A 14,429-nucleotide genomic window follows, 5' to 3' on the forward strand; every position below is an offset into this window, starting at 1 on the left:
TTAATTGCCATAGTTACTAGTTCTTTGCTCAATGTTTTATTTTTGCGTTTTTTAAAATTATTTTTTAATATTAACTTTTTAAAATCATTCTTATGTTGTTGAAATTCCTTGTCGATGCGTTTTGAGCTGCAAGACTTTTTGTGGTGTTAGCTATCATATTATTTTTATCATATTATGTTAATGTTATCAACTATCAAATATCTAAATTTAGTAAATGGGGTCTAGAATTTCAACCGTCCATGCGCTCAGTAGCTGCAAGACTTGTTGTTATCTAACTTCTAATTTTATAAATTTGCTTTTTATTTCGTTATTAAAATATCACTTAAACTCTGAACTTCATTGTCAAATAAAAATTTTAAAAATAAAAATGTAAATAGGGGCTAGATTTATTATTGTCCATGCGCTCTGTAGCTGCAAGACGTTCTGTTATCTAGCTCATATATATCATAATTGGAGGCAATGAACTAGAATCCCAACCGTCCATGCGCTCTGTAGCTGCAAGACGTGTTGGGATATTTATTTATTGTACAGCGCCCTTGAGGTAATTTTCACAAAAATGGCGCTATATAAATTATCCAAAGGTTATTATTAATATTATTATTATGATAATGATGATTATTTACAGTTTTCTTTTATATTTTGCATAAAATTGATAAATACCAAAAAGTGTCGTATCTCAAAATACGACTTTCGCAAATACCCGTCTTTTTCCTTATGAGGACAAGTGAATCGATTTTTTGGTGTCTTGTATTGTTTTTAATATAAATCACATTGAAATTTACTGGAAAACAGAGGAGTAACATTATTTAACCAAGTATATATTTTTATTTTTTTACACAACACGCCAGAATGCCCAATTACAGTGGTGAATTACAGCATAGAACACCCAGGCTTGAGAAAAATCACATTTAATGTGTGTGTTGTCACCGGGAATCAAACCCGGAGCTCTATGTGCGTGAGTCAAGCGTCTAAACCATTACACCACAGAGGCCGCCTTATAAATATTGGGCAGTATTGTTTTAAACTTTGTACGCTTTGTACTTACAGGCAATCTGCCAAACAAAATGGATTTTGTACCCTTGAAAATAGACGCACTGTATCTGAATTATGCTATTTACATAAATTATCAAATAATAAAGTAGACTCTTTTAACCTACTCTCCAAAATTAATCTCAATGTTTCCTTTTGCGTGACAAGAAATAAGTATTTGTTCCATCTGCCAGCCTGTAGCACTAACTACGCACAACACTCTTTCCTCTATTGTTCTTGCTCTAACTATAACGCTTTTTTTTCATCTATTGATATATTTTACATGTCCCTTAAAATTTATTTAAAAATAAATTAAGAATCCTTTATTCTGGCTGCGATACAATCCCACTTACTATTTAATGATGCTCACACTTACACACACCTGAACACTTAATCCTACACTAATACACATAAACACACATGAACACTTACTCATACAAATAAACTAAACACACCCTTTTGTTGTAACACAATTTAATAATATGTATGATTCTTATTTAGAAACTTTGCTGGTCTGTCTTTAAACTGTATTTTTTTAAATGTTATTATATCATTGTCGACTATTTGTTTCTTTAAAATAAATAAATAAACGAATCTTAAAACTCTAAAAGTTTGTGGTTTTTTCATTGAAACATAATTTAAGGGAACATATTTTAATTTTAAAATAAATTTTTTCATTTATTTGAATTGCTCATTTAATAACTTGTGACAAAGACGTGGTCCCGTGGGTATTGTCACGGACTTTGGATCGGGAGGTCCGAGGGTTGAATCCCACTCTCGATTTCTTATTTTCTATCACGGTTTTTCGCGACTAAAAGAAAATGCCGGCAAAACTTTTATGAAAATCACAAGAACACAAAAATCTCTTTAAAAAAAGTAAGAAATTATACCTACCTACATATTGGTGCAAGAAAGTTGTGTAACTGAATTATGGTTTTAATTAAACTACGTTGCTATTCAATAATTCAACAACAACAAACCATCACGCCGTTTCCCCGTAAGGATAGGCAGAGATGATAGAACGCCACATCACTCTATCTTTGTCTGCAGATCTCGCTTCCTCTACATTCATATATCTTCACATGCATGCGCGCCGCATTTTAAAAATAATGATAAACCTACCTATATTTTTCGTATCTTTTATTTTTGCGGCTTGTTGCTAATATTTTCATACAAGCAAGGTTTTCCTTGCGTTTTCTGTAAACATTTTTACAAACATTTCATGCATGCAAAAAACGTTTCATTCATAAATAAAGAATTAGCTATAAAATATTGTGTAAGCACTTACTTTTTACGGGCTGTTTCTTTTTATGGTCGGTGCGTCTTTTCCGTGCGTTTGAAGTCTTCGTATCACCCGTGGTTTATTCGAGTCATTTAAACATAAGATAATATTGACATTATGAAAACTCTCGAATTTATACTCCGTATAACACAGCAATTATAATTATGATTACATTTTTATTTTGAAATCCTTGAATACGATTATTTAATTAAATACTTTATTATGTTTAGGCGTGAAAGCAATGCATAAGGATAAAAAACACTAAGCGCAAGTTTACTGTAATACAGTGTAAAACTTTGATTGGAAAAAAAATTGTTTAGTTTATAAACTCCGGTGACAACTGTCATCAAGCGGAGGCGATACGATTGGCTGGGCCATATACTGCGGATGCCTCCTGAGAGCCTTAACCACGCTTGCCTACTTTACAAGGCATCAGGTTCTCGACGTCCTGGACGTCCGCTGCTCACTGTTCGTCGGCAGTTTGCACAGAAACTGCCAGCTATTAGAGATGCCTGGCGGCTCTTTGAGGACACCATATGCTCCAACTAGGGAGCGGGCATGAAATGATAATTTGTTTATGTATTTTTACGCCTTGACAAAGAAAAGTCGCATCTCAAAACGGTCTGCATATTTTTTTTAATTATTTTACAGTAAATGCGTAGTTAAATTGTTCAAGTAGAAAAATCTCAAATTTAGTTTAATTCATTGGTACTTTACTTATTTCTAAAAATCAACTTCTAAATTAATAAATCAACCAATCTACTAGGGTTTTTTTTAAAATAAAATCTTATGAAAATAGACTGCTAACAAGGTATTTAAATACAGACATGAATATATGATTTAAGCTGTGAGCAACTCGATAAACTTGAACGACTTCAGAATACCTACATGAGGTATATTTTTGGTCTTAGGAAATATGACCACATTTCTGACTTCGTAGGCAACTGAAATGGCTAAAAATTAGACAGCGGAGAGACTATCACTCCCTCTCACTTCTGTTCAATGTACTTCATAGTCCTAACGCTCCTAAATACCTGCGTGAAAAATTTCAACGCTTATTAGTTCATGGTTTACATTTTCGTTCTAATTCTCAAGGCACTCTCTTAATACCCCTCCACAATTCCTTTTTCTTCTCTAACTCATATAGTGTCCATGCGGTGGAATCATCTCCCATCCACCATCAAAGATGTTACTACATTATCTCTGTTTAAATCAGGTCTGAAGAAACATCTCCTTTCTCTTCCTTAATCTCTCCTCCTTTCCTTTTTCCTCTTTCCTCTTTGTTCCTTTTACCCATTGAGTAATGGTTTTGATTTAAGGTAATTTATAAACAAATACGTTTATTTCTATTTTTATATATTTTTAACTTTTTAATTTTTTTTTTCTATTGAATATGTTCTGTAACTTGGATTATAAAAATAAAACTTTTATTTTATTGGTTGGTTGGAAGAAATTGCCATTTGGCAATAAGCCCGCCAATGTACAAATAACATTATGTAAAAAAAGTTAAATAAATAAATAAAAATATTTTGATTCCGAAAATTGTACACTGAAGAAGGTTTTATTTCAAATTTACATGTGCATTACAGCACACCGGCCTATTACAATGTACATATTATTTATTTATTTATTTTGTTCATTAACGCCCAAAAGGCATTTACAAAAAATAAAAATGAAATACATGCTAACATACTTAAATAATAAACAAAGAACATACAGAAAAAATATGTGAAATTAGTCAAAAAGGATATAATAAAAAGTTTTACGAAGTAAAAAAAAAAACAATAATAACAAAGGTATGCAAGAAAAAAACAGTAAGCATATAAACGAAAAATGCAAAGATATAAGCTTATGAAATAAATTCTGTAAAGCAAACAATAAATAAAGTTTTACGGTAAGCAAGAAAGACATTTTTAAGTTAAATTAATAAACAAGCGATCATATATTATTACGGAAAAATAAGAAATAAAATTATGTATCTATGAAATGCGTATTTGCCAATACTACAATGCAATTTGATAATGCAATTTAATAAAAAACAAGCCTAAGGTAATAAAAATAAACAAGTAAGTATTTTTTTAATTTATGGAATTGAATTATCAATAATAGTTTGACGAGCAGCTACAAATAAACTTGATATTGTGGACTTATAAGATAGTAAAGAATTGGACAGAATGTCTGCAGCCGTTCCATAAGTGTTACCTAACCTATGAGTATTAAAAAAACGTCAAATATATACAAAATAGAAAATTTAAAGGTACAGACGCATATAAACACACTGTCATTGAAAACAAAGACAACTAAATCACCAATACAAATAACGATACATTGTTATAGAGGAAGAATCCAAAACTGATAATCCCAGCATGAAAGAGATCCACCTTTTTCCGCAGGCTGTTCAACAGACCAATCATCTTCCCCACAGGCATCATCAACGGTAATTGGTCCTGCATTCAGGAAGAACAAATAATAGTCTGTGTTGCCCAGCTTAAGAGCTAGGCAACTTAAGAGGGTGGGCTACTTCAGAGTAGTTGTTCGGTGCATATAATTTTATGCGCTGCAAATGTTAGGATTATAAATTAACCCATTCAGAAGTTTAAAGACCATCATAACCCTCCCTTCCCGGTGATGTGTAGCTGGTAGACATTGTATCTAATTACTTTAATAGCTCTTAAAATATAATAAACGCTGGATTAAAGGTATCCCTTCGTTATACATTTACATATTGGTTAAAATTATTTTTCATTAAATAAAAAACGTTTTATCATAAATTGGAGATAAATCACCAATAAATTTGAAAGTTTACTGATGGTTCGCATGTCACGGCGTATGAAGTAAAAGAGTACTCACACACTCTCTACGTCTCACTCTCGATACTGCGTTTATACTAATTGGGAACGAAGGAGATAATTTCACGCGTGAGACGCGTCAATTGCAATGTTGCCAGTACTTCAGTATAGTACGCCACAGGCGCGTGCGGTGAATACTGTCAGTAGAGATGCTGACAAAAAAATCTTGTTTTTCTTTTTAGTAGGCATGATAGCAGATACTCATAGGTAAATATCTAATTAAAATCAGTTTATCATAAAATCACTTATATATGAAAATGATGCTATATAAGTTTTCTATCAGTATATAAAACTCGAAATGTTCTTTAATTTTGGTCAAATTTCAATAATACGCTACTTAAATATTTATGGTATTAGTTGTTTTTTCTTTGCATTACAAAAGTTGGATGCTCTTGTCTCTACGCGTCTAGTAGAATATAGCAACGTTATGAATCTTAATGCGCGTGCGTGGAAATCCGATCATTTGTAATAGGACTGGACTCAAAATAAAGACTAGTATGCGGATTTCAGCGTAATACTATCAAGTCCTAGGAACCTTGGTATTCTACTGAACATATAGGAAAACGCATACGTAGGTAGGAATGCGATAATTTTAGGAATAATTATCGTAGATTTTATTTTCATATTTATATTTTTTAATAATAAAATACATATTATTTTCAAATATTCAAGGGATACGCCGCATCCACAGTATGTATGGGCGGAACGCGCCTGGTACGCCAGTAGCTCTACAGTAGCTCTCCGAGCTTCGTTAAGGGTGGACTTCTCGCTCGCGCTGTGAGCGTGTGTTAATGTTTTTGTTTCATGTTTTAGCAATTATTATTATAACAACTATCACTTTCACTGAAGTGAAAAGTGATAATTGTAGATAATAGTTGAAACTATAAATAAATTAAGCAATTGCCTATGGATATTCCATTGTTCCTATTTAAAATCTCTCATTTTTGCATGTGTGTCGACTACGCAGCATCGTAACGCGAGAATGTTATTGGCACAGGAAGGGAAGGGTTAAGCAAGGCGATGCTCCTTCTGGCCCGCAACTTGTGATACCAAGTATATCTATAAGGAACGTACTGCAATGTGTAGTAATCCACACTCCCTCGTGTAGACATATGCATAATTAATTGGTGAAGTAGCCTCTGTCTCCTTGGGAATATTGTATATAATTATGTATAATATGTTTTCAATTTAATAAAAAAAAAAAAAGCTTAAATTTAGATTATAACAAAATTTCGAATTTCGATACACTTTTTTGGGTTGCTATGCCGTGTGTCATTAGCGTTTCTTGCTGGTTGTTTGGTCCGCATTACCTGGTACACCATGATAATGTGCCGTCAATAACTTTTTATATCTACGAAGTATTTTTATTAATTATTAACTTATAACATTGTTGTATATATATCTACATGTATTTGTAAGAATGTTGGAGTACTGGGAGCTGGCCGGTGTAGCGGTGATTAATAGCTTGCGACGGTGGCCTGTTTCTCGGCTCAATTGTCTACACACTACTTATGTTTTGGTGCTTACATTTTTGCTATTATGATTATATATATTTATGTGTTATAGATACTTCATATTTTAACTGAAAATATAATATAAATAATGTAAATTAATGCCACGACACGGGTAGTGCTCAGTGAGGTGGTTCATATAGAAAATAAAAAAGGAAAGTATTTTGTAAAACAAAATATATAAATAAACTATCGGACCCGACAGACGTTGTCCTGCCCGAACGTCGGCTTGCCTTGGAAAAAGACTTTTCATTGATAAGTAGGTGCCTAGGTTCTTGATTGTGATTAAATTCCAAAACTAAAAATTGTTTATTTTATATTAAAATATTGAATTTAAGTAGGTACTTGTTTATGGTTGAATTCCAAAACACAAAATAAATATTTTTTTAAATATGGCATTCTTTTTGCAAAAGTCAAACTCCGGTCTTCTCATCAACAGAGGGGTGTACTTATGTAGGAATACGATTTTTTTTAATGTATTGAATTTAATATTATTTGAGTATTACCAAAAATCCAGTAAAAAGAAATAAATGGGTAGAAATTATAAGGGATTTAAGGAAAGAATCTGATTGAGATTCACAAAAAACAAATGCTGTTTGTAAACATTCAAAAAGCAACTTTTTTTTGTACACAAAAAACTACATCTTTTCATTTTTTTGGAAATGCATTCTCCTCGAATTCAACCCTGGTAGATCGATGAATAGAGCATGTATGCTCCTTACTTCTTTTTTACATATTAAATTAAGGATTTGAATATCTACGAACACGCACAGCGCAAAGGTCTATATTTCTCTGAAAACCGCACGTAAATCGGTTAAGCCGTTTAGGAGGAGTTCGGTGACATCACACGTACAGAGGAATTATATATATATAAAGATGACTTAAACTAATTATATATAATTTACTATTTATGTAAAGTAAATGTTAAACATCTTTGTTCTTGCTAACATAAGGTTCGAGGATTAAGGCCTACCATGACGGTGAGTATTCTATTTAATGTTTACTAGAACTATAAGTTTTTTTACCGAATATAGTATTTTTAATTGTTATTTTAATAATAAAAAGTTTGTTTTTCAGAATATTTCTTCATTGAAACTACTCAGATTTAAATTCAAAGTTATGCCGTATATATATGTATTTTAAGGTACATTTATTTGTGGCATAATTTTGACAAAACTTTTGGGTAGTTAGTAAATTATTCAATATTATATTGATTCTAACTTAGCAGAAAAACGCTTAAAAGCTTAGGTACTAGCCTTTTGCTAAGCCGTAATGTTTTATCAATAAAATAAGACACAAATTGTGGTTTTTATCAATGTTCGTAAATGTTTGTATACGACCACTTATCGACTTTTTTATGTTTACCGGTTTCGACATGAAACCGTCCATTTATCAGGATACTAATCATACTAACTTGCAAATCCTACTAAATAATAAAAATACAAAACGAACGTACTTATATGTACGTGCTATTAAAAGCTTACACCAACGTACACAATAAATCATATCAGCTTTTTGGTTTTATATTTTGGTGCAACTAGGGTCAAAGCACCAATGAATCGCCGTTTATGGTTCAGCTTGTAATGAAATCCACATTAAAGGTATAAATTTCATTATTTAAGCGTACAAAATAAAGTAAAACAACAAAAAACACATTAATTTTTTTAAGTATATTGACTTTTTTATTGAAATACGAAATCGGTAGATACAGAAAAGTCAGTAAGTGGTTATGTACAAATATTTACTAAAATAAATTTATAAAAAAACACAATTTGTGACTGATTTTATTTTGATTATCTATTCTGTTGTTATTACATAAAAAATAAGATCCATATTAGGTATTGTAATTATATTTTCAGGAAATACCACAATTATTTTTTGTATGTTTCAGAACACAATATCAACTTGGAAGAAATGGTCAGCTGGGGATTCGGGACCTGGGGGGCGGATCTCAGGTTCGGTGTGCGGCCTCGATCCAAAGTAATTCCATTTATTTTTTTCACCTAACCCGCCCGGTCTTGTGATGCAACCGGGGTTGCAAATTGCACTTAATTCATTAATATCTCGGCAACTAATTTATTTACATTCTGGATAATTTCTATTTCTATAGTGCCATTTTCATGAAAATTAGCTCAAGGGCGCTGTACAATAAACATCCCAACGCGTCTTGCAGCTACAGAGTGCACGGACGGTTAGAAATCTAGCCTCCATGTGTATTTTAAAAATAACGTGACTGGTTTATATTTAACAAAATTACAGATAAATTCTAGATTACGATAGAGCGCATGGACAGTTAGAAATTTAGACCATATTTTTTATAGTTGAATTTTATGTTAGAAGAGTGTTAGTGTAAAGTTTATGACATTTAGTTAGTTAATTTACGTGATATCACAGCTAATATCGAATCGGGTTGTGGTCCCGTGGCTAGTGTCTCGGACTCACGGATCAAAGGTATATTGTTCGAATGCCACACTACTCCAACTTGATTCTCATTTTCTAATAGTGAGTTATTTTCAACTCGTTGAAAAATGGCCCTCAAAATTGAGTATTCGGGTAAATTATAAGAACGCAAATATATATATATATTTTAAAATTATTACTAAACTTGCAGCTACAAAGCGCATAGACAGATGAAATTCTAGCAACTAAAAATGTTTTTTTTTTAATTTACCAAAAAAACTCAAATTAAGTACATCGAGAAATGTAATAAGTTTGGCAGTTGTAAATATATATGTAGCATATTTCGGCACAAAAAGTAAACCCGTAAAAGAAACTAAACAAAAAGAGTATTCCTCAACATCATTTATAGTCAGGAAGATAACAAAGGCGATAATCTAACAATTGACGTAGATATATTTAATATAACAATTTTGAATTTTAAAAGGCAGTGTATCAATTTACTATCTTCAAATTGCAATACCTAAATAATACTATGTTGATTTTAATTGTTTACCGTTTATTGACTTATATCTGTTTTCTAAATTAGAATTTTTCTAACTTCTTCTAATTTTAAGATTATTTTAATATAACCTACACGAAAAATTTACTCCTGATCTCCACTGCACAATTCTACTAATATGTAATGATTTTTATTTTTTCTATTATTATTTTATTTTTCTTTCTCTTAATTAATTTTTATTTTTTGCTCCTTTTTTGTGTAAAATGCATTTCTGTCTTCATATTTAAAAATGCACTTCTGTTCTTTCCACTTTTATACTAATATGTAAAGATGATATTTTTCAATTTCTTCTAAAAATTGTTTATAATTTTTTTGCTACTTCTGTGTAAAATACATGTCTGTCTTTATTTGTAAAAATAAATTGATAAATTTTGTGTTTCTATTTAAATTTATTTAGTGTTATATTTTTTCAATTTTTAAAATTGTTTAATTTTTTATTTTGTTTTGCATTTTTTGTTTCTTTTTTATGTTATTTGGTAAACTTGCCAAACACAAGAGCCAGACTCTTCTTTGGCTAGTTCAACCTTGAGTGTTCCATTTTTTTACTGAATGTATTGTTTATTTATGCTAATAAAGGTTTTTATTAAAACAAAAAAAAATGTAAAAACATGTAAAAGCCTAAAAGGCGTTTAAATAAATAAATAATATGAATATGAATATGACTGTTGTAAGTTTCACACTAGTGAGATGCGCTGTGATTGGTGTACTAATGCAGTGCCCTGTGCACCATTAGATGCGGAAAGGGAATGATGATATAAAAAAATACTTTATTCTGCCCGGAGAAGGGATTTAAAAAATATATAAATTTTAATAATGATTGTTGTAAATGTTAAATTATAATAATTATTGTTGTAAATGTTGAATTATAATAATGATTGTTGTAAATGTTAAAGGTTCTGCGACGCGCCCGCGTCGGTGGCGCCGTTCGAGTGGCCCGACGACATAACGAAGTGGCCGATCTGCCGCAAGCCGCACGGGTTCCCGCGCCGCCACCGCGACAAGACGGCGGAGCACATGGCGTGCGAGGTCATCGGCCATCCGTGCTGCGTCGGCGTGCACGCCGCGTGCCGCATCACCACGCGCGAGTACTGCGACTTCGTGGGCGGGCACTTCCACGAGGAGGCCAGCCTCTGTAGCCAGGTAGGCGCACACTCGACACTCGTTGAGCATGAGCCATTCCTGGCCACAGTGGTGGTGGTATTCTAAATATTATCTTTAATGTGACACCACTTTGCTTCATCTAATGGCCACACTAATGATTAAACGTCAAATGGTGGATAAAACTGCTTCAAAAACGGAAATTAACTAATACGGTTTGGTCAATTCAACCTGATTAAGTGTTTTGGGTAATGCTTAAGGTCGCAATAATGTTCTATATGAAAATCATCACGTTTGATTTCACGTGTTCATATTTTTGGGACATTTAGTCATCAGTGTGGTCATACCTCATAGAATTAAGAATAGTCCAGAAGGAGCGTAGAATCATATTTGAATACATCAGACTGTGTCCGATGTATTCAAAATAATTCCCCCGTGAAGTCGCCGAGTAATGTTGCACGATGGGAAAAAATAAAATTATAACACATATGTAAGGTAAAAAAAAGCAATCTGTTAATTTCTCTAAAATTTTATTGTGCACGCGGAAATATTGATTGACACAACAGAGTAAATAAGTAAATGGTCATATAATAAGAGTAATTGAATTAATGAACTTTTAACTTAAAATATAAAACAAATTTTATTTGACATAAAACGGATATTTTTATATCATGTTAAATAATATTTTATGTTTTAAAGACAATGTCGAACAGTTGTCCACGATAGAGTTGTTTAATCCGATATCCAATTTTCATTAGTTCTCTTATTAGATGGGCAAAGTAGGGTAAAAAAAGTTACTACCCTGGCAACACTAACGAAATGTTCATTTTGTTTCTTCGACAATCTGACAGGTGGAAAAAATAATTCAATTTTTAAGTAATGCACATTCACATACACATTCATTTGCTAATTACACATGAAATGTGATTGCATCCTGTTTCTTTAAGATCCTAGCAGTATTTCTTCACTGTAAAAGGACACAACAAGGCATAGTTGAATTCAAATCAGGAGCGACGTCTACAAAGAAACTAATGGGTCAAAACGTAAACCTACTCATTTATGAGTAGTTTAGTCGCCTTCAGTTTGATGTGCGTATGTGGTTTCTGGACTATTCTTAATTCTATGTTACACCTATATGAAGCAAAAATTAGTCACAGAAAAAAAAATCTCAAATTAACCACTCTCTAGAGCTTTGAGCACCCCTGCTCTAGAGCAGGGGTGCTCAAACGGTCGATCGCGAGTGCTTTTTGAGTCGATCTAGAGAAAAAATATCCGTGCATATTGGGCGGAAAACTAATATCTATGCCACGATACACCCTACCTAGATGACAATCCTTCATCAGACATACTCGCAACCTCTCAGAGTCGATCGATCGTAGTCTAAGAATATTGAGGTAGATCGCCAGCAGTTCTAGTTTAGCACCCCCGCTCTAGGGGATAGATAAGATTCATTTTTACACCCCTGGTTTACTTACCAAAAACTGTCTGTGTACCTACAAATCTCACCCCCAGAAATGCGCTGTGGTATGTCTAAAATGGAAATTTTGCAGGAGAGCAAAAACAAACTTTGTTATTTCATATTGTATATTGACATTACAAATGCCTATTTTTTTGTGGTATTTGCTCATTTGACTGTTAAAACCTATGTTTTCTATGATGAACACTGCAGCATCAATAACTGTCGCGTTTTTCTCGATATTTTTTCACACAATTCATTTTAAAAAAATACTGTTCACTCTAATTTTTTTAGTACGTCTTGCTCAGTAAAATCGTAGAGATACGTAAATGTTCCCTGAAGAGAAAAAAAAATGTGATTAAACTGCATTCATAACTCAAAACAGCCAAATTTAGACTGACGACAGTGTACTTCTGGATGTGTGATATGTAGGTACACGGACCAGTACACGGACACAGAAGTGTATGGTTGATTCTTCACTGGCTGGGATTGAATTGATTGGACATGATCAATTCGTCAAAATGATGTAGGTACATATTTAGCTACGCAGATAAAAATCTATTCTTTATCATTTATATCCAGAACTTCAAAAGACACGTTATCTGGAGTGCTATTCTGAACCGCTTTCGCGGCACGAGAAAATAATTTTTCTCGTGTATTTTGTATGTAATTACGCGAGATTATACGGGCGCTCTCGCGTTTGGAATACCACCCCTGGCATGCTGACAAGGCATACTATAAAATTGTGAGATAATTACAACTGGGTAATCAGCATTTTTGAGTGACCACTTAAAACACATATTTGTCTCTTCCTCCATGAATGCTACAAATGGACAAGTCGTAATTAAAATCATATTATGATGATTCAATGACTTGTCTTTTTGTGTTTTTTAGTGGGTAACCAAATGATTTTAAAGTTACCTAGTTGTACTAATCACCCCGTGATATAAAGTGTGGTCTAAAATAATAGTCAAAATTATTTTTGAAAACATAATGTAATTATCAAAAAAACACTTTTATGGTTGTTTTTTTTTTTATTTATAAATAAATGTAAACTAAAGTAAAAACGTGCATAATTTTATAAAACAATATAATATCGACAAGGGTTGTGTTCATTGAAAAGAAAAAGTTTTATGTAAAATAAATAAATATGGGTTTACCCAGGTTTCTTTAGAAAGAAGTAAAATCAAACGAAATACGAGTATGTATATGTGCAAAAAAATCTCATTTGCTTGGTGATTGATTGATTACGTTTATCCAACATGATATTTGCAAATACTTATTTTTAACTATATTTTTGTATAATTTGTTCATTTAAATTTACAATATATTGAAATAATTTAAGGTGTCTTGTTTGGATGACGTCTGCGGCATGCTTCCGTTTGTATCCCCGGGACGCCCTGACCAGTTCTATCGGCTGTGGACCTCCCTCTTTCTCCATGCCGGAGTATTACACCTTCTCTGTACCCTGCTGCTGCAGTGGATCCTCATGAGAGACCTAGAAAAGCTGGCGGGACCGCTGCGAATAGGGCTGATCTACCTGGGGTCTGGTATGGTGGGAAATCTGGCCAGTGCTATCTTTGTGCCATACAGAGCGGAGGTGAGACTTACATCTTTTGATTAAAATCTTAGTACTGTTCTCGGTAGTATCAACTTATCAATAACTGATTATTATTAATTCAAAAGTCAAAGGCTGGGATATTTTCATTTTGTTATTTAAAAAAATGTGTAGTATAAATAATTAGCAAGCGTAACTTAACTTAAATGTAAACAATTTATATATTTATTAATTTACAATTTATTTTTTAAAATTAAAAATGATGTGTGTACTTGTGTATATTTTTATGTACTTGTGGTTTTTTTTATTGTGTTTTCTAGATTATGTTTGTAACTTTGTAGTATTTTTAAGTATTCAATGCTATTTTTTGGACTGTTATTCTTGAGATTGTTGTTATTGTATATTATTTTTCCAAATTTACTCTTCTTTCCATGTTAATTATTATGGCTTAATACAAGTCTTAAAATCCATAAGTTCATGAATATAATTATGTGAAATATAACTTAATTTGATATGAATAAAAATAAACAAACGTTCCCTCACTGGGTGTCCTGTGCCGAGGGAAACATTTTACATTATTTTAAAACATCCCCTAGATTAATTATTCAACAAAATGTTATTTTTACCATTTTTTATCCTATAAAATCTTACAACACTTTTTTACATATTTGGCCTAATCCACTCATC

General features: G+C 32.2%; 1 protein-coding gene across 1 annotated transcript in view; it reads left to right on the top strand.

Annotated features, from left to right (window-relative positions):
* Positions 1-14,429, top strand: part of rho-5 (rhomboid-5) — a gene marked incomplete at its 5' end in the record, with an annotated part of 140,309 nt that overhangs the window by 120,503 nt on the left and 5,377 nt on the right. Inside the window, 3 exons of the mRNA XM_088227870.1 lie at positions 8,563-8,651; positions 10,524-10,770; positions 13,530-13,784. Coding sequence (XP_088083996.1) covers positions 8,563-8,651; positions 10,524-10,770; positions 13,530-13,784 — 591 coding nt within the window. The remainder of the gene's footprint in view (positions 1-8,562; positions 8,652-10,523; positions 10,771-13,529; positions 13,785-14,429) is intronic.

Source organism: Micrasema longulum, unplaced genomic scaffold (assembly GCF_059751315.1).
Source record: "Micrasema longulum isolate JH-2025_06_02 unplaced genomic scaffold, ASM5975131v1 h1tg000546l, whole genome shotgun sequence".
Classification (NCBI taxonomy): domain Eukaryota; kingdom Metazoa; phylum Arthropoda; class Insecta; order Trichoptera; family Brachycentridae; genus Micrasema; species Micrasema longulum.